Below are 26,863 nucleotides of genomic sequence, written 5' to 3' on the forward strand. Positions count from 1 at the left end.
CTATTTATGTAAGTGTAACATATTCAACCATATATAATAACTATTATTAGATCGTAATCGTCAATTTTATATGTTATTTAGTTAGAGCATTTATAAATCAACGATTTAGACTAGATTAATTTAATTACCATACATATATATTAAATATATAAAAAAAAAATGTAAATCAACAACCATTACAAATAATATCATACCTATTGTATACATTTTATAATTAAAAATATATACAAGTTTGATAAAAAAAAAAAAGTATGGCATAAAATACCTAGGTGTTATAACATTTGAATTTCGGTTCATCTGTTTCCGGGAAAACCCGAAAATCCTAGTTCATTGATGATATCATCAATCTGTCACACCTACAAATAATTATTTCCGTGGGTAAAAAGGTCTTTTTTTAATTGGTGAGAGAGTGGTGGTGCATCTATTTCAAAATAGTTCTGCTCAATCATACTGTCAGTATGATACTGAGCCCAGCAAGACGACAAAGGCGCTTGAAATGATGAACTACCTATATAGAGCCGACGCTCGACAGTCGACAACATTGATCAATAGAAATTAATTGAACATGATTTTCTTCTTTTAGAGGTCAGAGACCAAAAGTTTTAACAACTGATATCTATTATTTTTAATTTATATCTGTGATTATTTTATTTGAATCACTCATCTTATTAATGTACACACCGGGTGATTCTTTTATCGAAGAACAATCACACATATTTCAAAAAGTTTAAAAAATATATGTATTTATTCTCTCTCTCCCGTTAACAGCCCTGCAAGGACTTAGTTGACAGTAATTTTTCATTCTTTACGATATTCAGCTTTTATTTCATTTTAACTCATAGTATGTTTTATACCTTTTATCCTTCACTACTTATCTTATATATTGTAGCGGTGGTCTTTCTCTACTCTCTTTTTCTCTTCTATGGATTCCTCTATTACTCTTCCTAGCAAATTGTTATGTCCTAGACTCGTAGCGTTTGTCTAATAAACAATTAGGTAAATAACCTTTTCTAATCTCCAGGTCGTTTAGAAAGCATCTTCCTTTTTCTTCTTTACAGAAACCGTCCTTGTTTGGTACACGATTTATCTAATTCATTTTAAGAATTTTCCTGTAGCGCCACGCTATGAATGTCAGTACCTAATTTATTTTCTTCAGCAAATCTATTTTCCTGGAAGTAAGTTGAACTTTCTTTCTTGGAAATGCTCACCGTGCTTGATGTAATCTGCATTTTATTTCTCTCACCATCTTCCGTTACTTGTTACTATACTTCCTAAGTACCTATTTATTTTCATCGACTACTTTTCCTGTAGTCACTAGTGTGTCACCATTTAGTTTTATATCCGGCTTAGCTATTTCGTTTCAACTACAAACAAAGATTTATTTATTTTTATATAGTATTCTTTGTCGTTAGAATATTTCGTTAATCATCTTCACTCTCCGTTAGTATTGCGGTATCATCCGTGAATCGAAGCATATCTACTTTTTCGTTTTGAAATTATATTTCTACTTGTATTAATTCGCTCACTCTGTTAACGGCTTCTTGTGCATAAATATTAAATAAACATGTTGATAAGGAACATCCTCGACATATGATTTTCTTAATTACATTTACGTCTTATTATATATATATTATGTATATTATATATTTAGAGCTATTTATTACGTAGGTAGGTACCAAGGTGGATATATATATATCTTCACCTTGGTAGGTATTATATATTTTTATGGTTATCATTTGGATATATAAATATTGAATTTTGTACGAATAATAATACACTAATGGATCAGTTAATATTAAAATTCAGTTTTATAAATACTATAAAAATATAGAGGTTGATGCACAGTTAAATATTGTTCATATATTATTTAATTATTTAAATATAATGTACCTATTATAATTTAATTCAAATTTAACACATCCATAACAATTATGTGTTATAAATGTATAACATTATGTTTATACATTAACATTCACTTATAACTTACAAGTTCAATTTATGTGATAGGCTCCTGCCGCTCCTGGCTCTGACCACAGGCACCGACCTGTAAACATCATCATAGTATCATACATTGGTGTTTTTAAATATAACGATTTGACGAGATTAACCTGATGTTTTATAATTTGTGGGTTCGGCCACTTTGGTAATTAGTAAATAGTAATAAATAATTTGTGTATATTGTATGGAATACGGATACTCTAATAATAACTAAATGCCATTATGAAATACAAATTCACAGTATTTAAATCGACTTCTAAATTTAATTTTCCAATGTGTGGCTATACTGTGGTATAGTTAACATCTTATCAATTATTGTTTACTATCAACAATATTCTATTTATCAACAAATTAAATTTTCAAAATACAAAAACTGTTTTCTGTATTTTATTTACTTGTTTTAATGTTTTTTAATAATGATTTTAAAACACCATTAAAAATACACAAAAGCGATGAAACTACTTTAATTAAATTAAATTTGATTACTTGATATTTTAATATATTATATATTTTCATTTTATCTAAGTACAGCAAACATCTAACAGTAAGCAACTCAAATGCAAACACATTTTGTTAATTTTATGATATACAATATTGACTATATATAAGAGTTAATTAATAGGAATATTTGATTTGTTTTTCTTCTTTAATTTGTTCGAATTCCAATTTATAATTTTATGTTTAAGTTTTTGTAACAATGTAAAATAAAGTTATTTAATTCAATAAAACAAATGCTATTATTTGTTTTAGAAATGTCTGCTGGAGAAGTGGTTATGGAAGTGCCAACAAGCTTAAAGCGTCTTGCACGATTGGTTGTAAGAGGTTTCTACACTATAGAAGATGCACTCATAATTGACATACTGGTTAGGAATCCTTGTATGAAAGAAGATGACATGTGCGAATTATTAAAATTTGAAAGAAAAATGCTTAGACAACGTATATCTATACTGAGAAGTGAAAAATTTTTACAAACTAGATTAAGAATGGAAACTGGTGCTGATAGTAAGGCACAGAAGGTCAATTATTATTTTATAAATTACAAGGTAGGTAATGTTTTATTAGAATTTAATAGTTTTAAATAAACTAATATTGTCAAATATACATTTTTAGTCTTTTGTGAACATGGTTAAGTATAAACTTGATTGTATGCGAAAGAAAATGGAGACACAGGAACGTAATGCAACAAGTCGAGCTAGTTTTAAATGTGTTCAGTGTTTTAAGACATTTACCGATTTAGAAGTAAGTATGCAGTATGCATAACAATTTTCTTAAAATTAATTTTAATTTAAATATAATTTATTGAGATAAAAATTAACTATTATAAATAGTAACAGGTAAAAAGTATTTTATAATTTTAAATATCATTCAATATTTGCATTTCTTTAAAAAAATAAAAATAATTAAATTTCTATTTGGGTACCTATATTATTATTATCCATTATTGTTTTGTTATATTATTATTAAAAAAGATAATGTATTCAATAAATAATTTTACTAACAGATTTAATTTAATTAATTTAATTCTGAAGCTAAGTATTAATGTATTAATAAATATTATGGTGATGCGCTATGTTAGTTGGTGTAACAATTGGTAGGTGTAAGCTATTTATGTGCCAACAGTATTAAAATGGGAATATATTATAACTTATTACCTTAAGGTTGTAAAGTATAAGTATTGAACTAAAAATGTATAAATATTTTTTAAATTTTGATTTTTAAAGTAAATCTTGATAAAAAGAAGTTTAGATTTCATTAAAAAAAAAAAAAAAAAATGCTTACGGTTACATAGGATTATTATTTACTCAAAATTAAAACATCAATCTGCTCAAAAAGTGTCACTGCTAGTGAATTAATTTTACCTAATTACCATGGTTTGTATTTTATATTTAAATTTGCTTATATGTTAATTGTTTCTTTTTTATAAATTTAGGTTCTTTATAAATGTTTTAAAAAAAATAAATTCTTATAAATTATTTAAGGATATATTATATTGGGGGTATGTTATTTGGTATACCTTCATATTATTTACTATAAAAAAAATTCTGTTTAATATTTAAAGTGATAAGAGTTAGAGTATCAAATATAATTAATACATGTTGTATGTACACCTATGTCTTTTTAAGAAGCATTTTAAATGAATATTCAAACATTTAATTTTTTAGGCTGATATGTTATTTGATTTTCAAACCAATGAATTTCATTGTACTTTTTGTGGGGAATTGGTTGAAGAAGATACTTCAGTTCTACCACAACAAGATTCTCGTGTAATGTTGGCTAATTTCAATGAAGTTGTAGAACCTTTTTATTCGATACTTCGTGAACTAGATGGTATCCGTCTTGCACCAGAACTTCTTGAACCTGAACCTACCCGTATTCTGGGGTACTTGCACTACACTTTAATTAGGATAATTGATATTAAAAAATAACTACATAGTATAATAATTATAAATTATTTTGTAATGTTAGACTGGAATCAGCAACACAGTCTTCTGGCAGTAAACAAACGAATGGTATGGAACGATGGGGGCCTGATAAAATGCGAAATATGGACTCAAATAGTTCTAAAATGGAAGTTACTATTGGCGAAGACCTCCAAGATAATCGTCCAGTTATCAAAGAACGGCCTATATGGTTAACAGAAAGTACTGTTGTAGAAAATACTTCTACTCGAGTAAGAAATAATTTTTCATATTTTATATTTTTAAAGTACATAATATTTGTTTTTATAGTGCATTACATTTTTTTTATGATACAAATTTATTTGTTTTATTTGTAAATTTTATTTCATAAGATAAAATGGTTTAAAATAATTAAACTATGTTTAAATGTAACATAATAAAAATTATTTCTGTAAAAGATTTATTATATACTACATATCTTTAAACCATAAAATAATTTATCAATGGAATTATGTATATATATTAGATTTATCTAATGTTATTTTTGTTATACTATTTTGGGCTGTAAATAGTTTGTTTAATTCCAACAATATCAACCACTCTAAATTGTTATACCATACTAAACGATCAACTATGTCGTAGCAAAGTGAAAGGATAGGTTAATTAAAGATTCCTTGCATTTATAATTTAAATGAAGTCTGTATTTATAATTAAGTTTTTAGAGAATATACTATTATGTAAAAGTTTCATCACTCAATGATTCTTCAATCAAGTCCTCAGTCTTCTTTTAAATGTAGCTAATTAATTTAATCTTATTTCATATTAACATAAAGTTAAATTTTATAAACATAATTTGTGTTCATCGTAAAAAGATATTTACAGATTGTACTAACTATAAATTAAGAAAAAAAAAAAATATTTTGAGTGTCCCATATTTTTTAGTTACTGGTCAATAATAATTCCTAGATACCAATGTTATTAATGTTTTAAGTTTTTTTTTTAATAACGCTATGTAAATTGTTTGTTGAAATTATTTTACATTTTTAATTGAATTTCAACGAGGTTGAGTTTATTTATTTTTTCATGCTTTATCAATTGGTAAATGTTATTGATTTAGTTGTTTATTATAGTTTATTATTCTTAAATTGTGTGTCAATAATTTAAGGTTTTACCATCCTTATGAATATTGGCCTCTGTGTTTTGATGTATTAATATATTGTGTTTATATACTTTTAAAGGATTCAATTGAAATGGACACTAAAGATCAAACTGAAGGAGCTCCACTTGAATTCACTCCTGATGTAGATATAATGACTGTCTTACTGCAGCATGAAAAACGTGCTGATCAAACTGATGGGCCTGGTAAGAAAAGTGGACAGGACGTGGATTCAAGTGATGACGATTTTTCAAAAACAATTAAGAATGAACCATCTATTGGTTCAGGTAATAAAGTTATATTAATTATTTAAATATATTCTGATTAGTAAACATGGAAAATATTTAAAAAGAAATCTATAAACAATATATTGTATTTATATAATTTTTCAATAAATATTTCTGTAATTCTGAAAAAAACTCAAATACTAAAGCTAAAAATAAAAAAATCCATTGATGGTTTGATGAGCAAATTCATAAAAAATAAATTTAGTATTTGTGTTAAAAATGTTAAATAAGAACAGTTCAGTTATTAAAATGTTTTATTTTGGTTTTAAATGTATAAATAATTGTGTTAGGTGTTGAAGAGTTAACGTCAGAAGAGGAAGAAGAAGATGAAGATGTACCTTTGGTCAGTGTGGCTGGACGTCGTGTACCAATTACAGAAGTAGTGAACATGACTGATGCTATTAGTCAAATGACACCATCAGAAAAAGAACACTACATACAAGTTTATCAAGACTATTTCTCTGCGTTGGGCGATTAAATGTTCTGTAATGATAATTTGGTTGTGAATATAAATATTGTAATAATGTTGATACAATATAAATGTATATTTTGTTCTAATTCTAATTTAATCCATGTATGTGGAGTATAGGAAATATTAACCAATTTATTGAATGGATAATATTATATTTTTAAATTATGTTTTGTTTACATAGTATTATATTAAGTAACCTACAAATAGACTGTATTTTTTCTCTTTTATTATTTTGTAAATCGACAAACTATTACACAAGTATACAATACAAAGATCTGAATAGTGATGTACTGGTGTATGGGTAAAACAGATATCTAGTGATACCACTTCAAGTATTTTTTCTCCAAATTAACATATAAATCAATATTTTTAATCATTTAAAATCACAAATGTATTACCAAATTTTTACTATCCCTGAAATATATGTTTTTATACATGAACATTCTACTTAAAAGTTGCGTATATTCCTAAATATTTATTACAGACAAGAAGACATGCACATAATACTTAATAAAATTTAAATAATCTTAATTTCTGTTGTTATGAATGAGCAATATATTCTACAATTTTGAGCCCATATAACAACATGTATATTATATAATAGAAAGGTTAAAGATAATTTTCTTAAAAACATGTATTTACATTCAATTTGTATGTTACTGGTACCTATCTAGTTCTAAAGGTTAACAAAAATTGATAAAATTTTGTATTTTGTTAATTTGTGTCAAAAATAACTAGAAAAAAAAACAATTGAATGACTTCAGATGATGTAGAAGAAGAAGTTCTCCTAATTATGTATGCCATTTCCTCTCATTTTTCTTTCTACATTAATTTCCATAACAACTACTTATGAAGTCTGAATTATCAATTAATACTTGTAATCTATTCACTCCGCTCTTAAAATTAATATAATAAATGCTCTTCTTTCTTACAATAAAACATATTCATAACTGCCAACGCCCATACACCTGTGAAAAATCATGGACTTGCTGACTTCTGAAATAATTATATTTTTTTCATATAACAATAACGGCGTCGTGGACGGCAACTAAATATGCATAACTGTCTATTTTTTTTTTAAACCGGCTTCGTACTAGCCAATAACGATGCTGTAATGATATTATATGCACATAGTATAGCAGTTATACCATACTGTCTTACAACATACCTACACAATAGTCCATAATACATAAATACTGTGATTGTATTGTATGGTTATAATTATCTTGAAACTGTTCATATAGGTACTCAATACAGGTTTAACCAACCCATTATTTTATAAAGTAAATCGACATTTTAAAATATTATGGTACATTATACATAGTTATAATAAAGTTTAACTAAAATTAAAAATAAATAAACGATAACTTATGACTAGTTAATCATTAAAATAAATATCCTTCCACGCGTTCAGATTTAGTGTAAAAACGTTACAATCGATTTGTCTTGTATTAGATCTGTAAAATATATCTAATTAATAATTATTAATGGTATTAGTAATGTTTTTAAATTTTCGTCTCAATATTCTCAAAACGAACAACGAAAGTATGAGTATTAAGTTGCTTACTTGCTGTCGAACGGCATAAATATGTCTTCCGGTAAATAGCGGAGATTAGACGTCGCGCATATTACATTGCCAAAATTCACGTTTTTCAATGTATGTAATTGATCTGAAAACAAAATCTATATTTTTAACTTATAAACTATGCACATACTTTAAATATAATGCTTAGCTTAAGTTTATTTTGTATAATCTAATAAATGCGAAGTGTACAGGAAACTTGTTTTGTATAAAATATATTTAAAAACAGTAACAGCGTATTAAAATATACATATTATATTAGGTGAAAAAATGAAAAAAAAACACTACTATATAGTAGATAAAGATTCATGGATGTAATGTATTAATATGTAATGATACTAAGAGGGTGCTTTTATAAAATTGATAGATAAGTCATGATTCCTAAATATATATTTTAGTGACAATGTTAAAAAAAAAAAATTAAAAAACAGGACAAAATAAATTCAAATTAATATTTATTAAACATTATACATTTTTTGTTAATTTTTCATAATTATGCTTTTATTATTAACTCTATAAGTTACATTGCAATTTTCATCCGAAAATGCAACGATTTTATTTAACCACTCATTATAATAAAGTATATATTAAAAATGTTAAAATATTTGATGATAGATACTTCTTTTAATTTCGTAAATTGTATACATTTTATCTGTACTCCTATTTGTGGGTTAAAATACTAAATTAAAATTGGGACAAGTTTTAAATTTTTATGGTTTGATGTGTCTATCACAATTTTCGCAAATTTAAATTGATTATAGTTTATCTAACATCTGTTGAATGGCAAAAGAAGTTATTAAATTCATAGTTATGGATTTACATTTTGAATGTGCACAGAAAATTATATTTCGTGAATTTTTTTTTATTTTAGATGTTTTATTATCCATAGATCAAAACGAATGATTATGTATTATACGCAAATAAATCCTCTTCCGCCACAATACATTTGTTTTCATTTGTTGAATTACTAAATTACTAAAAAATGACGTTATCTTAGTTGAAGAATTGATTAATACGACCAATAAATGATTTTTTTGTTTTACATCTAGGTATATTAATATCTCAACGATCACTATTTTTGATTGAAAAACTGCTTTACATAATTTACCTTTATATATACAACTTTTCCGATGTCATCATTATCTTTTAAAAATGGAAATTCAACTTTCAAGTTGGGAGTTAATACGTGCTTGCTCTTCGGTGTTTTAATTTAATGTTTAAATACTTTATTAGGATATTATAATTTTATATAATTCCAACTTACTTCGTCGATTGTTGTAACAATACTAAATACTAATGAAAATATGATGATCGAATAACGAAAACATATCTACCTAAAAGTAAACTATTTTAAAAATAACTGTAATTTCCGATAAGGTTACGCTCGCTACTTGACATAATCTATATATAACTCACTGTCATAATATATAAAAAATATTGTTGATAACAAATTTATCTTATTCAGAATGAAATAAAATTGTAATCTGCATATTAAAATTAATTTTATATCTCATTTAATAAAATTAGAATGAATACGAAATAATTGGCATCGATATAAAAAACAAGACAAAAAGCATTTTAGGACAGCAGGAAACAAAACTGAAAAAAATAAAACAGGACTTATGGTCACCCTAATATATGTATAGTTAATATAATAATATACCATAATAAGAGCAAATTATTATACTCGAATAATGTTTTTACACATTTATCGAAAATTCCAAAAATCATAAAATAATTTCTTAAAATAAGTACTAACTAGATAAAATGTTGAATTGGAAAATGAGTATATACGATTATTGATTGGATCTAGTCTTTTAGTAATTTATTAAATAAAAAAAACATAGTTATGTTTATAAATATGATATGTAAATGCTATAAAAATAATTGTGTACCTAGTCTCAAATTATTCATTCATTTATAATTTACGTAGTACATGTAAATATATTTAGGTTAATGAAGTAAATTAATAGTTATAAATAAATGATTTATTATAAAAAAAAGTATTACAAATGTAGTTTAAACATTAATTGTTAAATATTATTACATTTTGTGAACTGTTTATTTTTATGCCTTGTTTTTAGAGTATTAGACTTAGTTAATTGCCTTTTATGTCACCTACAACTGAGATCTGATTATTTTAAGAATAGATCATAAAATAGTACAAAACTTGGATTAGTGGTTTAGTGTTGTTTCAACCAAATTCTTTGTTCGATATAATTGCAATTGTTTAGTTTTTACATTAAAAATAAAATGAGGGAAGTATAAAATGCTAGGGAGTAAATCATGAAAAAATCTATATCGTGTCGGGCTTAGAAAATAATATATAATTTAAAAAAAGAATATATACTTATGACCGGTTTTCGTTCGATAGCGTATATACCCCAGTACCCCACATTATAAATTATAGTTGGTATATATTGGAAAATAGTGCGAAGAGCTCATAATAATATTATCTTCTGGAATCTAACTAAAATAATATAGGATATGCTTAAGTTGTATAAAATTTAATATTTTTCTAAGTGAACTAATAATATATCTAAACGTGAGGTCAATGACAAAGGTATCTTTGAAATATTTTCTAGGGGAGGCGGGCTTTTCAGTCATAATAGTCCCTTTCTTTTGCATGCGTTAATGGTTATGTACGATTTTCGTACTTATCGTATGCAAATAATCAAAGTTCAATGTTTGGTAAAAATAGTTATAACTAATTAGTTATTTGAGTCGATACAGATTATAACTGCAGTTTAAAATTAATAATTTTTCATAAATTTATATTCATTGAATTTGTCATATCTTAGATAATAATAAATCATATTAGTTTTAGTGAACTTAGTAATAATGCTTACCCGGCGTAAAGCTTCCAGGTTGTCCTCGTACGTCGTAAAAGAAACGATCACCAATCTTTTGTCGGTAAAAATTATCGGCTATTATGCACTGAGACGTGGGACCAACCTTTGAACCTTCGGCGGGCATTTCTAATAGTGCACCCACGATAAAATCGATGTCGTCCACACAAGAGTAGAGGGTTTTCAATTTTTGGATGTCCTACACGTCGAGTTATAACAATACTAATAATACATAATATGATAATTGTATTTTAGAAAAGAAATACCAACTTCGTAAGCGATTAAATCAATTAGGTCGTCAAATTCTGTAGCTTCCGGGACTCCACAAACCGATCTCATTTTATTATAAGGCGGCATCCCGGTATCGCGACCTCTTTGTATATCTGCCGAGAGCAAATCATTGCCCCTGAATTTTGGTGTGGTTTGTTGGAATAAGAAATTTGAAATCTGTAATGGGTAATATAGCAAAACATATTTTATAAACTTAAATATTATATTACATAATAAGCTGCAGTTGGCGATGATTAATTCGGTTCGGAAATAATGTAGGTATAATATAACAATAATACAATGTCATATCATGTTAGTTGATAACGGTTAATGGGTATTGGGTAGGTAAATTTAATTAACAAGCATACTTTATACTTTAAATTTTACAGTAGGTTATTTATACCCAAGTGTTATATGACGGTTGTTCTTCACGAGTAGGTGTCTCTTGAAATCCACGCAATAGTCCATCAAAGTTATTTGGTAATGGCAGAAGGTCGGGAATGTTCATCCAATCGGTGAGTAAAACGCGATGGAAGTTGAAGTGGTTTTCGTCTATCATGCTGACAAAAACATCGAGTTCATCAAAAGATAATTAATATAATTTTTGAATAGTTAATTAGCAGGGCAAGATCTAGGTGGGGTGAACCGGGGAACTTGCCCCTGCAGAAGTCTTGGTCGAGGGGATAAGTTAGTAATACTCGTGTTATCGCCGTCTTATATAAAAATAAAACATTGTGAATTTTCATTCAGTAGAAATAATTTTGTGCGTTAGCTTTAATATTAGAGTGATTCGGCCTATTATAGGACTTAACGACTATAATATTATCTGGGGCATCTCATACGCTTTTATTGATATTTTAATTTATAATTAGTTGTTATAAGTTGTAAACAATATCAACTTACTTTTAAGATGCCATAGATATTAAAGATACTTAACCCCCATACCCTACTAAATCAATATCACATTAAGCGTTTAAAAATACGTATTTCTAGCCCTATCCTCGAAATAATTAATATTTTTAAATTTTTTTATACATTTAGTATCAACGTAAATACTTCATATAGTTTTCTATATCAATAAATTTGTTTATAACTGTGTAATCACTTATCAGTTATCAGCAGCTGCCTTAAATCGTATAATACATTTTCTCCGAAGTGTCTTAACCCGACGTTTAGTGTCATCATGGGTATGAGACATTGGCTAGGTGTCTAGACTATGACTGTCTGACGTTGCAGAGAAAATGTACCTTAACGATTGTACATACAGCACAGACTAAAATATATAATATATCCATTTACAATTCTATATATTATATAATTTTAAGCACAATTAGTGTTTTAATTAAATTATATTATAATTTATAAGATTATACCGAATAATATAAGATGAATTATATACAAATTTTAATTAAAAACAAAAAAGTTTTTACTCATGAAAAGTTGTAAAAATGTACATAATCCCTTAACAATCGTCGTTTATATAATGATAAAAATTTAAAATTACTTAAATGATTCTTAGTTATTAGGTAGTTATATTTATTATTATATTTTGCTTATCTATAAATAAAAAAACCGTTTAGCAAACGTTGTTTAAATGTATTAACTTAAATTTATATTTTATATATCACATGATAATTTCATTAAGAACAATATAGTTACTTTAAAACAGTAGGAATTTGCTTATGGAGTATTCGGAACGCACCAGTCGAATGCTCCAAGGTCGTGCTCGGATTTACAGTTTCGTCATATACTGTTTGTCCGAAGAATCCGTGGGAATACATAAACTTTTCTCCTAAAACAATTAAATTGCACACAAACAATGCAAACACTGTAAATATTATAAATGTTAATGCCTACCTAATAAAATTGGCAGATAATGAGTGTAAGTAATGTGCTGAATGACGGCGATTACAATTCTACGCGATTCTTGGTAAATTTCTTCGTCAGACCAAAATGGATTGAAACGATACAATTGATAAGCTACAATATTGTGGAATCTCAAAAACAAGTTTTGAAAAAGAGCTATTGCTAGATTTTGATTTACTCGACTGTCACCTAAAATAAAAAACGAACATTTTATCGAAAATGAAACTTTTCAATTACTTATTTTATTTGATTATATAAGTATTTGTACCAGCAGAATAACAAATTAACGAATGTGCTGACGTGTCACATCGCAATGACGTCCGATTCCTTTGAGGGCAAAATTCTTGTTGACCTACGAAAAAGTCCGATTTTAATCGACCGTTTTTGAAAGACCGCAAGTTTGCTGCAATTTCTTCTCCAGAACCGTATATTTGAGATCCGTCGATGAAATGTGTCGCCTGGACCATCTGAAAATAATTTATTGTTGTACTTAGAATTTACAGCATTTTTCAACCTTTGAGCATACATTGATTAAGTTATTAATGCAATTTTACTTACAACTACTTATCAATATTGTTATAAGTATAACATGGTTAATTAAAGACGGTATCTAAACATGCAGTCTAGAAATGAAAATGAAAAAATATGTACAATGGTTGAGAAAATCAAGTATTTTAAAATACAATATTGTATTTGTTTGTCTAAAAAAAAACATTTACCTAAAATTATTACCTATGGATAGTCCTAAGATAAATATAATATTATACGTGTAGGTCCAAAAATTGAAAAACGTTGGACTATATAATATGATATATGTATTAACTATAATATATAAATTCAATATCACACAAATTATAATATATTATTATAGTGATGAATTTAAATTAATTTTATTGTACTGACAAATGTTGCAGGTTTTAATTGACAGCCTTCGGAAATAGACGTCCGCGCACGGTTAAAATTGATGCACGTCTGTCCGAGTTTTGAATAAGTCGGATCGTTTGCCGGTACTTCAATGACCGCTTGACATTGTGGAGGCACCGGATTGTTTTTTTGCAAATCACAACAATTGCTACCGACTGAAAATTTTCCGAATTACATAAATAAGTACATTTAAGGAAATTAATTACTCGACTCTTTTGTGATAAAATTTGAGTTCAGCTTTATACGTTTAGGCATATATGTTGTATAGGTTGAATACAAATTCCCGAAATAAAATATTACGTTTTCTAATATTTTAACGATATAAAAACTTAAAATGTTATTTACCCATTGACGTGTAATGTATAGTGTTTATAAGTGTTATAAGTATTTTATTTTATTAAAACCTATATGTTTCTAATTAAATATAAATAACTTTGTAATTAGCGTTTAAAAAACATTTATTCAATAATTTTCATGCAATTGTGAGTAATACTGAAGTCTAGTTATTTTTTTTCTTAGGGTCGGGGATTTTTATTCCAGAATTCTTGCATACACAGTGTAATGCTGCATTACAAATTACAATTGTTTAAAAAAAAATTATACACAATTGTAATTTGTTAGATCAACAATGTAGCTTAATTTATTTCGTTACGCTTACTTATATAGTATCTACTAAAATACAAATACGTAATGTTGCAATACAAGAACACGACTTTAAAAATTCTAGAACTCATAATGTTGTATTAAAGTCATGGGTTAATTTATACCTATTTTCCTTTCATCTCTTCCTTTTCATTCTCAGGCTTAAAAATGTTTTGACTTAATGTCTATATTAGTACGTTGTGTACGTTATATGTTTCGTGGAGTGTTATATTTTTTTAATGTTTACCTGAGACGTCGGGTGGTAGATGGGTTGTGTCGTGTGCAATAAATTGACCCCATTCCATAAAAAGGACATTATGATCGTTTTGATACGGAAACTGTTTGTCAAGAAACAATTTCAATTGAATATATCTTGCGTTGGGCAATGGATTGCCGTTTGTTTGTCTACGGAATTCATACTCTCCTGCGAAAAATGGTTTTCATTCTTTAATCGATTCCGAATCATTTTTCAAATGAGATAACACAGAGTAATTCTGTTTACTTTAAAACTATTTTAACAGTATTAATCTTATAGTATTTATTTTATTAATTAATTTAATGTGTCACTTACCATCATCGTAGTAAGCATCAAGTATTCGTAAATGTGGAGTTATAGAAGCACCTAACCACGGAGTTTTTAAATTATTACATGATCCATTAATACTTCGATATTTGGTATTGGAGTCACATGAAATGGTCGGAGCACATAAATTGGCATAATCGTCGTACGTCAAAGCATAATTCGGCGCTAACTCAAACTTAGACATAAAAAAATATAGGTAGGTATATTTAAATATTGAATGGTGTACTTATTAGTTATATATACGATATACATATAATAAATGTGCATAATGTGAAATAATTTGAGGTGTACAGTGTGTTTAACGAGAAAGGTAAAACGGAATATTTCGAACGCATGATTTAGAATTTGATTCGTGTTATTTTTTATAGTACAAAGGACTTAATAATTATTGCATTAATTTTCAAACTATTTCACATTTTCGACACATTTGTACAAATTAAATATTCTTTTAATTGATACGACTTATGGTAGGGGCGGCCAACCCAAATAATATTGTTGTCCACATTGGAAATGCATTATAAACCCATAGGCCTCATACAAAATTATATATCCCAACATTAAATTTGGACACGCTATGCATAAAAATAAACATACTTTGTAAAAGTGTGATAAATCTCGCGGGTCAGGGATTAGCAACCCCTATAGCTTAATAATTATGGTAATAAGATATGTAGGTATATAATTTAAATGACCGAAGGTTAATAACACTGAATAATTTATTTTATTTAGATAATAAATTTATAACTAATAATAATTATGCACATTAAATAATAATGAAAATTAAAATTAAACTTACCAATACAACAGACGTACTAGTAGATATAATATAGACGATTGCTGTACAAATGGTCCTAAAATTCGCCATGGTTATGGTTTGATGTGTCTTAATTGAAGGCATCTATTAGAATGACAATGCCAACGAGTATAAGGTGTTATATATTGTCACCAGTATATTATATTACATTGTTGTTCTTAGCTAACTTATCTGGAAACAGTAGAAACCTATGAATTATGCAATAACTAGATTTTAAACATAAAAAAGTTCCACGGAAAGATAAATTACTGAATGACAAATAGCAACTGTAACAGTCACGTATGTATAACTTATATATAATATATATATATATATATATATTATGTATGTTTTATTATGATTTCGTCGAAATACTATAATAATTGGATAGTAAAATTTCTTTAGGCTTTAGTTTTAATTTCAAATTTGCATATACCACCAATAAAATAAAATAAAAACACATTATTTTGTATACAAAAGTGATCTGTAGTTGTGGATTGTATAACTATACGTTTATGTTTATAGTTTCAAGCGTTCTAACTATAAATAATGAGACGGAAATTTGTACACTTATTGTTCATTAGTCATTAATATTAAATTATTATTAAATTGATTTTAAAATGTAAATTAATTTAAATAACTTAGTTCAGTTACACATTTTTAAGAAAATAATAACTTCTTTAAGTTAAAAAATAAGTTAGTTTTCGGTTTCGTCTAGATTATTTAGGTAACCACAACGATAATATTCTTTTTACCGCGTTCACACGTAGCGTTTATAAAGTATAATTTAAATATTATTAAATTTTATGTTTAATAATAAAATCACACACATTTGATAAAACACAAGATAAAACTGCACACTTTTGGTAGGTTAAAACCGCAGAATTTTTAAAATTGCTGTATCCAAAAACCGCACGCTTATTATTTTGACCACAAAAAGGTCGATAGACAAATATTATTTTAAAATTCTATAATTTATTAATAATTAATAAATTATATAATAATTATTATCATTTAAATTAATAATAAAAAAAAAAATGTAATAATAATAATCTAAATAAAAAAAAATGTATATAGTATTCAAATAAAAAAAAAAAAATTAAAGTTTGATTGATTAAAATCATACTTTATAATGTGTAAAAATGTTAATTAATGTAAAAAAATGTAAAATGTATTGTAAAGTATAAAATTTTTAAAGTTTGATTGGCTGAAATCTATTACCGACATTTTTAAAAAACTTAATACGATCTCCATGTATTAACAATTCTTCATAATTTTTAAACAAGTGCTCCTAAAAGAATCTTATCCGCTATTTAGCAATAAAAATAGTATGCGGTTTTTGTTTATCGACCTTTTGGGGGTCGAAATCAAAAGTGTGCGGTTTTCGAATGCAACCAAATTTTAATACAAAATAAAACTATATATATATCACAAATCAACGCATAAAAATATATAGTTCATAAAACAAAAAAATTATAAATACATTTTTACAAATAACTTAAATTATACATTTTTAACAATATAACTAAGTAAAGTTATAATTGTTTATAAAAATTAATAGATTTATTGTTATGTTGTACCTATTATACATTAGATAGTAGATACGGATAAAATTAAATTAAGAGAAAAATTATGTAATAAGTAAACAAATTTAACAATAAGTCCTAGTAAGTAAGTATTAGTATAGGCCTGCAATATTAATCATGTATATCAACATAGTAAAATAAGTTAGGTTATGATAATAGGTATATAACAAATAAGAGAAGACGAAAAGAGGTTTGGGTAGTGTATAAATGTAAAATATTGTTTTGTGTGTGTACCGTAAAATATATTATTCTAACTAAATTATTTTCTAACATTCCATTCTTTTTAACAAGTTAAAATTAAGTTTAAAAAAGTTACTTTTAACTTTTTAATTAGATACTGCTTAGCTTTGTTGAAATGTTATGTGTAAAATAAAAATGGTTGGAAAGTGGATACCGCTCTACTGTACAGTAGATGTCGAGTCGGTAAGTCACTGTAATAGATGTGTTATAAATTTGTATTCAATGGTATATTATTGTATACGAAAAATGTTTCTGAGCGGAATAGGTTTATGGGATAAATAGGTAATATCTTAAAATAAATCTATATTTTTTGACAATGTTTGTGCCGTAAAGTAAAATTTATAAAAAATAGTTCAGAAATAGACAACAGTTTTTGAAAGTTAAATCTTGTATAGAAAATTACACAAAATATTAATATTTGTTTAAAAAATATTTAACTATTGACATTTTATATTTTAATTTAATATTGAATTAGTTCCTTTTAATTTTTATATTATTTTTTATCTATTAAAAATTTAAAAAATACCATAATGATTCTAAAATTTAATATTATCAATACATAATATATCACAACTACTGACGTGTATGCAGATACATACAAAAAACTCACTCATTGTTTCACTTGAAATCTAAAATAGTTCTAATATAGGTATAAAGTTGAAGAAATAAACTATACAAAAACAACGGGAAATAAATTAAGGCTACAATAATAAATAATATATACATTATTAAATCAAATATATTTTTTTATGTTTATTAGAGTTATGAATACATTTAAAATTTTGTACTATAGTGAGTTTCGAATAATAAAATAAAACAGACACAAATTATAGCACAGAGAAATTAAATTTGGTTTTAATGATACTTTAATCTCTCTAATCAAGCTCTTCTTTCCATGGTTTAAAGTCTATCATATATTTTTCACTGCAACTCCACTTCATTGAAGAATACCATCTAAAATAAATTAAAATACTTAGGTACAATATATTATTTTAAAAGTGTAGTAGATAAGTTATACTATACTGAATACTTTTATATTCAATAATAAACAATTAATAAAATAGTCTTAACATTTATGTATATTATAGTCCTCATAGTATTTTAATTATTATTTTCACTAAAAATTAAACTAAATTTAAAATGTTTTAAGTTATTGACGTTTTAGCTAAGTAAAGATAAGTAATTATTATATATAAGTATTTACGTTATTATTAATAATATAATTAATATTCTTACCCGTTGTCTACTTTGGTGAAGATATTTTTTTGCAAGTTATTAACAGACGAGGTAGTGCATATAATATGATTCAGATTAATTGATTTGATTATTTCAAGTTGATCTAAAAATTTAAGTATAAAATTAAATGAAAACATTTAATAAAAGTATATAAAAATACAAACGTGTCACAGAGACTTAAACACTAGATAAATTGTTTACTTTTAGAAAATTGACCGGATTGTCCTTTGGTATCGTAAAAAAAACGATCACCAACTCGTGATCTATAGAAAAAATCACCAATAATACATCGTGAGGTATTTCCAACCAAAGCATCGTCTTCTGGTGTCTCCAACAAAGCCCCCACGATAAAGTCTATATCATCTACGGAGGAGTAAAGTGTTTCTAAATCATAAATGTCCTGAAACATAAAAAAAAAAAAATAAGTAAGTGATTGAATAACAAACAACATAGTACAATACACTAAATAATTAACAATTAACTGTGTATAAAACTGATTTGTTTTGATACTTAGCTATTAAAGTTAGTAATAGTAGTTTCTATACTCCAATAAATTATAATCACCGAACTCATATAGTAACAGAAATTTGTAAAATAAATTTTTTATCAACTTCTCACTAACATCTGCTGGTATGATATCGCTCAAATCGTCAAATGATTTAGCAATAGGTAATCCACATAATTGTCTCATTTTATTGTATGGCGGCAGACCAGTATCACGCCCCCTTTGGATATCATACGACAGAAGATCCACGCCAATCGAATTGTTTGAATGAAACATTAAGTTCGAAATCTATTCGAAAAAAGAAAGCTATATGTTACTAGGTAAATTAAATAAGTTAACATTGTAACAGTATTCTTTAATTATTATTTATTTAATAATAAAACATTACTAAAGGATTGTATGAAGGTTGACTCAGACGTCCTTCTGTACATAATAAACCTCGAAGTAGCTGGTCATAGTTCGAGCCTTGTTGTAAAAGATATGGACAATTCATCCAGTCTGTAACATTGACTATTTGTACAGTTGTGGAATTTGAATCAATAAACCTAAAAATAATAAAAAATAAAAATGTGAAAATCTTATTCACACGTGATATTTCTATTAAAATAAGTGTATCTTATATTTGTACCTATGTTGAGCTGGTACAATATTGTGCAGTACACGGAATGCGCCAGTTGAAAACTCTTGTGAAGTTGATGGGTTCACAGTGGGATCATATTCATTGTTATCACCGAGCACTTCGTCCGTAGTATAATTTTTACCTAAATAATAGGTTATATTATGACATTACGCATATAAATTTAAAGATTTATACAATGTTGAATGACGGGTAAAATGTTTTTCTATATTCTTTAAATGAGTATAAACCTACCTAAAATTATTGGCAAAAACTGTGTGTATGTAATATGTTGGATAATTGCACCAACGAATCTGCGAGATTCTTGGTATAACTTTTCATCAGACCACAAAGAATTCTCAGATTTTAGCTTAAACGCTACGTAATTGTGAAATCTCAAAAACATATTGTGAAAAAGTGCTATTCCAAGGTTCAAGTTTGCACGCGAGTCTCCTAAAACAGAGTATAACAATATAGGTATGTATATTATAGTACATGGTACGTGGTCAGAAAATAGTGTCAACACATGGATAGCTTTACCGGAGCTGTACAAATATTTGTTGGTATCAGAAGACTTAAAGGACGAACGTGGACAAAACTCCTGGTTGTTATCAAGAACAGAAATTAACGCCCCACCAGTGAACGATCTCAGTTTCGATACAACGTCATCATTAGAACCATAAATCTGAGAACCGTCAATAAAGTGCGAAACATCGTCTATCTATAAAAACAGGTTTACTATTAAATTGATTTATTAGATTAAAATTGACTAGGTATGTAAAAAAAAATTAATTAAAACTAAGTACATAATTTTATCAATGCAATCAAAATATAACTTAAACGGATTAGAAACTATAGATATGGATGAACTATAGATACTTCTAAATTTTATATAGTATTTAAAATAATAATTTATTGGCATACTTTTAGCTTGATAACTATGAAAAAGTGGTTAGGTAGAATATAAACAATTTAAATTGGAACGGCATTCAAGAAAATCATCCGTCGTCTTATTGGTCATCAATATTTAATTAAAAACAAGCTATATAATATTATAGGTATTCTACACAGTAAAGATTTTCGTAATACATTTTCAATAAATAAAAAAAGAAAATATGTACCTAATAAATATTTTTATATTTAATATTTTGGTCATATTATAATGTTTAAGAGATATAATTGTTTAAAAAATCGTAAAATAGTTTTATCTACAACGGAAATCTTAGCAACTATTTGGTTTGGTAAACAATCAAATGTGTAAAAACCAAATAAGAAATACTGAGACTATCAGTGAAATAACATATTAACAATACTAACATGCCTTATGATATATATAGTTATTATTTAATTTTATTGTATATGTGCAGACGGTCCTGTACTCTAGATTATAGAGTATGATAATTTTGAGTGCGATGATATAAATCACGGAATTTTCTATAATGAATAATAAATAATATAATAATAACTTACAAATGTCAATGGTTGTAAGGGACAACTATAGTTGTATGATGTCATTGCCCGAGTAAATCTCATGCACGTTGTGTTGTACTTTGAGTATATAGGATCATCTATGGGTATTTCGATGGTAGCTTCGCATGCTCTTGAAACCGAAGGTTTATTTTTATGTACACAACAATCTGAAAAATGTATTTAAATTGTACTTAGAATAAGCATAAGTGTAATTTAATTACGAATTTCAAGAGGGTAGGTCTTATATGGTTTATACACATTATAACTAATCATATTATTAAATATCAAATGAAAAATGTCATCATATTACCTTCACCGTTTGTATCAATTGCTAAGTTAGAAACATCATGAGCGACGAATTGACCCCATTGCATTAGTAGTTGGTTATGTTTGTCAGGGATTCTTGTTTGTTTATTTAGAAACAGCTTAACTTGAATTTCTCTTGCACTCGGCAATGGTTTCCCATCAGATGATGTACGTAGTTTAGAGATCCCTTTAAAAAAATATATAATTATAGGTGCCTATATACGGCAATAATATAATTATTATCTCAATATATTATTAACGCATAATATTAGTAAAACTCATAAATTATAATTGGTGATATACTTTTTTTTTTTATGATAGTTGTAAAAATAATTAGTTACTCAAAGACATTTTTTTTCCATAATCGTAGCTTATTGCTAATTAACCGACTTTAAAATAAATTTAATTTAAAAATCGTAATGATGTACAATAAAATATTATTTATAATATTTTTCAATATCAATAATAATATATTTTTCTATTTATAAAAATAATTATTCGACTAAGACTTGAACAGTGAACACACTAAATTCTCACATGGTTATCACTTATGGTTAGTACGTTAAGGAACCTTAACCTCCTTTAGCCTAACATACAATACAATCAATTAAACCATGCACATCAATACATCATCATTCACTGCCCAAATTTCACTAAAACTAAAAATAAATTCAACAGCCAGGACAATCTTTACGAAGTAAACAGTCCACAATGAGATAAAAATTATTTACTTTCTTTAAAAAAAATTAATTTATCATTATTAAGATTAGCTAATAACCATAGTAGCTGATGCTATAAATAATAATAATAAATAATAATACAAATTTTACTACAATACTACTAATATAAGATATTTATATACAAATACAATAAACATTAATCATATGACATGCTGTTTTTTCAAATATAAAATAATTGAATAATATTAATATTAAACTTTATTTTAAAGATATGTATAGTAGTATAGTATCTATATAAATTAGTTCAAGTAATAACAAATGTAAAATGGGTATATTAAAATTGTTATTGTAATAAATAATAATACTATTAATATATATCAGACGCTATAATATTAGCGTTGGATTATGTAGTTCTTAAAATTTAATATTTATCAAACATATACACCTAAAACAATATTGCTAATTTGTATCTGGACTTTCTTATATTATTTTCTTATTCACAAAACGATAATAATTTTGTTCATACGTTTTGTAATGGCTAAATGTACCATATGGAAATAAGCCTGCAAAGTGTTGTTTTATATTTATACTATGAAATTCAATTTGGTATAAATTGTATGTACTTTACTCCTGTTAAAAGGTAAAATTGGAATTTTTACTAAACAATAATTTCAGCCTAAAATTAGTAAAACTAGATTTAATCTTTAATGCTATATATACTACAAACCAAATGTAAGTACGTTTTAATAATTTAAATTGACCTACTAATTTGGTTATTATTTTAATTATTAAATGTTTTTTCTAAGCTTTTTTTTTTAAGTAAGTTTTAGCCGTAACTCTAAGTTTTTGATTTGTGGTATACTGGTATTTAAGACATGTGTTTCAATAGAACTGTAGACTAATATAATGCAGAGCATACAATCAATTCTTCAGTCTCCTACAATATTTAATATTACGCTTACATGGATATGTACGCGTGCTGGTGTATTATTATTTTAATATACATCATACACAATTATCTTAGTTTAAAATTTAAAATATTAAACTATAAAAATATTATAATAACGATTTATATTAAAACCTTCAACAGTAAAAATCATCAATACTCTCCCTATTCTATATGTTATGTGGTTGTATATCATATATAAAATACCACATAGATATGAACAATTGTTTAAACAATAATTATTAATTACCATCGCTGTAGTGTGCGTCGACAAGTCTGATGAATGGGGTGTTCGATGAACCCCAAATTGGGTTGTTTGGATTGTTACACGTCCCATTGCTAGTTCTGTATATGTCACTATAATCACACGAAACAATAGGTGCACACTGGTCGAAATACTCTCTGTTTTTCATTGCAAAGTGATCTTTATTTTTAATGACTGCGTGCTGTGACTATTTTAAAGGAGTATAGCTACGTTATTATGAAACATAATATAAATATAAACTATTGAGAAAATATAAATATAATCTATTATAAATGGTTAATATAAAAATCGTTCTTATCAATGTATTAAATAACTCATTGTTACTTTTTTCCGTATATTTTTCAACCATTAATTGTTTTTTTACATACATTTTTTTTGATCTTTGTTTAATGAATATATTTTTTATTTTTTAGAATATTCTTCATCTGTATTAAAAACTTAATAAGTAATTAACGTTTTGTTACCGATTTAAAATGCGTAAAAAAAGATAATAAAAATGCATAAAGTCAATAAATGACTTATCTATTGTATTATTATAACCATATTTTATGATCTGTATATTATTTACAAATTATATTAGCTATGCTTTACAAACATTTTTGAATTTTTCTTACTTTTTCAAAAACGTTTTCCTAAATAAACATCACACGAGGATATAATAATTATAATTTTATTACACTAATACTAGTAGTTTATAAAAATAAACATCTTTCATATTTATGTTTAATTTATTATTTTTATATAGTTCATTAATCGATATCCATCAATAGACACATATTTTATAAATTTACAAATTATTAGATAATAAAACATAACCCATCCATAGAAATACAGCTAAAATATTCCCAATTGACTTATATACATAGTTTTTAATTGTATTATTATTGTTGTTCAATAAATATATATATATATATATATATATACATTATATTGACCTCATTATATATTTATTTTATCAAATTGAAAGAAACTAATTTATGGCACATTCGACCCACTGTAGGAATTTAAAAATTTAAGCTATAATGATAAGAGTTTGTTTAACGGTTAATGTCAATATATTATCTCTGAGTTCTGATAATCATACGTGTAATATAATAAATTAATTTACCTACTTAACAGTGGTTAGGAACAACGTTTATTCTACGTGAATATTAAAGGCAATAAATCGAACTAAAATTATTAAATTGAAACACGTGAATATTGAGATAACGTTTTTATTTTGATATATTTTAATCATTTTATTTAGTGTTATACATACATACATTTAAGTTATATATGTCGCATCATTTTTGTTATGATCTAGGTATTAAAAATTTATGGTTAAGTCATGAATAATATTTTCATTATATTCTATTTATATAAAATATTTTATTTTATAGTTTTTAATAATGGTCGTCTGCTGGTGCTATCTATTGAAAGTGCATATTTAAATATTTTAAAATTTATAAGAACATATTAAGAAAAATTTAAACAGTACTATGATTATAACGATAACACGCAAATAATTTAAACTGTTTTATATTCACCATTAGAATAAATTAAACATCGTTGAATATCTCGATATCTTACTAGTGGTCTGTGCTCTATATAACACAGACTACTTAAATCATTAGGCATTTCTCTCTGTAAATAGTTGTATGCCCTTAGTCCTTTTTTATGAATCCACCAAACGGAGGAAACAGATTCATTAATAAATAAATAAAAAAGAAACGTAACCAATAATATATAATTATACTCCAACCTGATGCAAATATTTACGCACGGCTATATGTAATTATCGTATTTTATTTTACCTGTACAAATTGGTCGTCTAACAAAAAATCGATCACTGACATCAAAAATGTGATAATCAGTACCGAAAATATGAAGAAAATAACCAAAAATTGACTTCTATAGGCATGCAGCGGTTTTGTGTCCTTATCGTTTGTGTGCTGAAGCAGGCCACTGAAAGAACAAAATAAATTATGATGTAGTGTTGCATATTTAAAAACACATTACAGTGTATACTTACATCGTTTCTCCATTCTTGGTCCACGTTTCTAATGCAATGTCGTTTATCATTTCGAATTAAATAAAATAACCATTTAAATAGTTGTTATAAAAGTGCATTATTCGCACGTCACCCAGAGTTTATAGCCAGACCAACTGAATGTACCATAACTACTGATATCTGAACATAGCACACTGTATAGTATACCTACCAACACAAACGGCTGATAACATTTTTTATTAATTACAATCGTATCGATTATTGTTGATAGCTTGCTACCTATATAATCGATAATTATTTCATATACATACTTTTTGTTATACCTATTTGATTATTATTATTATATTATGTAAAAATAATTATTAATAATAACTAATTAATGATTACGAATAATATAATCTGCCATATAGAGTATTTTAATAAAAATGTATAATTATAAATAACAAAATATAGGTAAAATTTGAAATGATTACCCTATATTATATGCTGTATTTTAATATTTTGTTTTAAATTTTAATGTAAAAAGTTAAAATGTAAATAAAAATAAAAAATAATTTAAAAACCTAAATGCATTTATTTTTAAAACGCCGGTCGTATCGGTTGTTTTTTTTACTGTAACATATTTAGAAAAACAATTGAGAAAATCGAAAATTGGCTTCCGTTCAACAACAAGAGACAAAATAATTTTTGTACTGACAAATTGAAGCAAGAATTTTTGATGTATTTGACTTTCACATAAATTATCAAAAATTATGCGATTACGTGGTACAAATATTAGGTAATTTAAACAATGTATTTTATTGTAATGTCATGCAATACAGTGCATAATAATTTATTAGGTGCATTTCATAGATTTAAATATTGGAAAATTAATATTTAATAATTAACAATAATATTATATTATTGTTATAAAAACAATAAAATGGGTAAATATAATATGGCGATCTATATTATTACTGTAGGTACCTACAATATTTTATAAGCTGGATTTTAATATATGAATATCAAGGAATTTCATTTTGAAAGGTAAACGTTCATTATTATTATATGTACATTGTACATTTGTACACCAAAGTCTAAAAATACATAATTATTAATTATTATATATTATATAGTTTATAAAAAGTAAGGTATGTATAAGCAAGTTAAATAATAATAACGTATATTTCGATAGTATTTATATAATTTGTTTAAGCATACCA

At 25.8% G+C, this 26,863-nt stretch overlaps 3 protein-coding genes across 3 annotated transcripts; 1 reads left to right on the forward strand and 2 right to left on the reverse strand.

Annotated features, from left to right (window-relative positions):
* The first annotated feature begins 2,348 nt into the window (after window positions 1-2,348).
* On the forward strand, window positions 2,349-6,752 carry LOC132922500 (general transcription factor IIE subunit 1). The gene is made up of 7 exons (XM_060986059.1): window positions 2,349-2,542; window positions 2,749-3,041; window positions 3,109-3,237; window positions 4,161-4,378; window positions 4,465-4,669; window positions 5,636-5,840; window positions 6,131-6,752. Exons 2-7 carry the CDS (start codon window positions 2,751-2,753, stop codon window positions 6,316-6,318), a joined length of 1,236 nt encoding a protein of 411 aa, XP_060842042.1. The 5' UTR covers window positions 2,349-2,542; window positions 2,749-2,750; the 3' UTR covers window positions 6,319-6,752.
* Window positions 6,753-6,877: 125 nt separating this feature from the next.
* Window positions 6,878-15,927, reverse strand: LOC132922501 (peroxidase-like). Its single transcript, XM_060986061.1, has 12 exons — window positions 15,825-15,927; window positions 15,017-15,203; window positions 14,693-14,869; window positions 13,783-13,958; window positions 13,148-13,346; window positions 12,871-13,068; window positions 12,673-12,805; window positions 11,417-11,573; window positions 11,014-11,190; window positions 10,744-10,942; window positions 7,880-7,982; window positions 6,878-7,769 (listed from the first exon to the last, which is right to left on the reverse strand). The coding sequence occupies exons 1-12, from the start codon at window positions 15,924-15,926 to the stop codon at window positions 7,691-7,693; spliced, it is 1,887 nt and encodes a 628-aa protein (XP_060842044.1). The 5' UTR covers window position 15,927; the 3' UTR covers window positions 6,878-7,690.
* A 2,441-nt stretch (window positions 15,928-18,368) lies between these two features.
* On the reverse strand, window positions 18,369-25,848 carry LOC132922179 (peroxidase-like). The gene is made up of 13 exons (XM_060985544.1): window positions 25,683-25,848; window positions 25,465-25,615; window positions 23,657-23,858; window positions 21,785-21,967; window positions 21,475-21,641; window positions 20,545-20,725; window positions 20,260-20,457; window positions 20,017-20,149; window positions 19,777-19,933; window positions 19,506-19,676; window positions 19,085-19,283; window positions 18,884-18,986; window positions 18,369-18,601 (listed from the first exon to the last, which is right to left on the reverse strand). Exons 1-13 carry the CDS (start codon window positions 25,730-25,732, stop codon window positions 18,523-18,525), a joined length of 1,974 nt encoding a protein of 657 aa, XP_060841527.1. The 5' UTR covers window positions 25,733-25,848; the 3' UTR covers window positions 18,369-18,522.
* Window positions 25,849-26,863: the final 1,015 nt, after the last annotated feature.

Source organism: Rhopalosiphum padi, chromosome 2 (genome assembly GCF_020882245.1).
Source record: "Rhopalosiphum padi isolate XX-2018 chromosome 2, ASM2088224v1, whole genome shotgun sequence".
Taxonomy (NCBI): domain Eukaryota; kingdom Metazoa; phylum Arthropoda; class Insecta; order Hemiptera; family Aphididae; genus Rhopalosiphum; species Rhopalosiphum padi.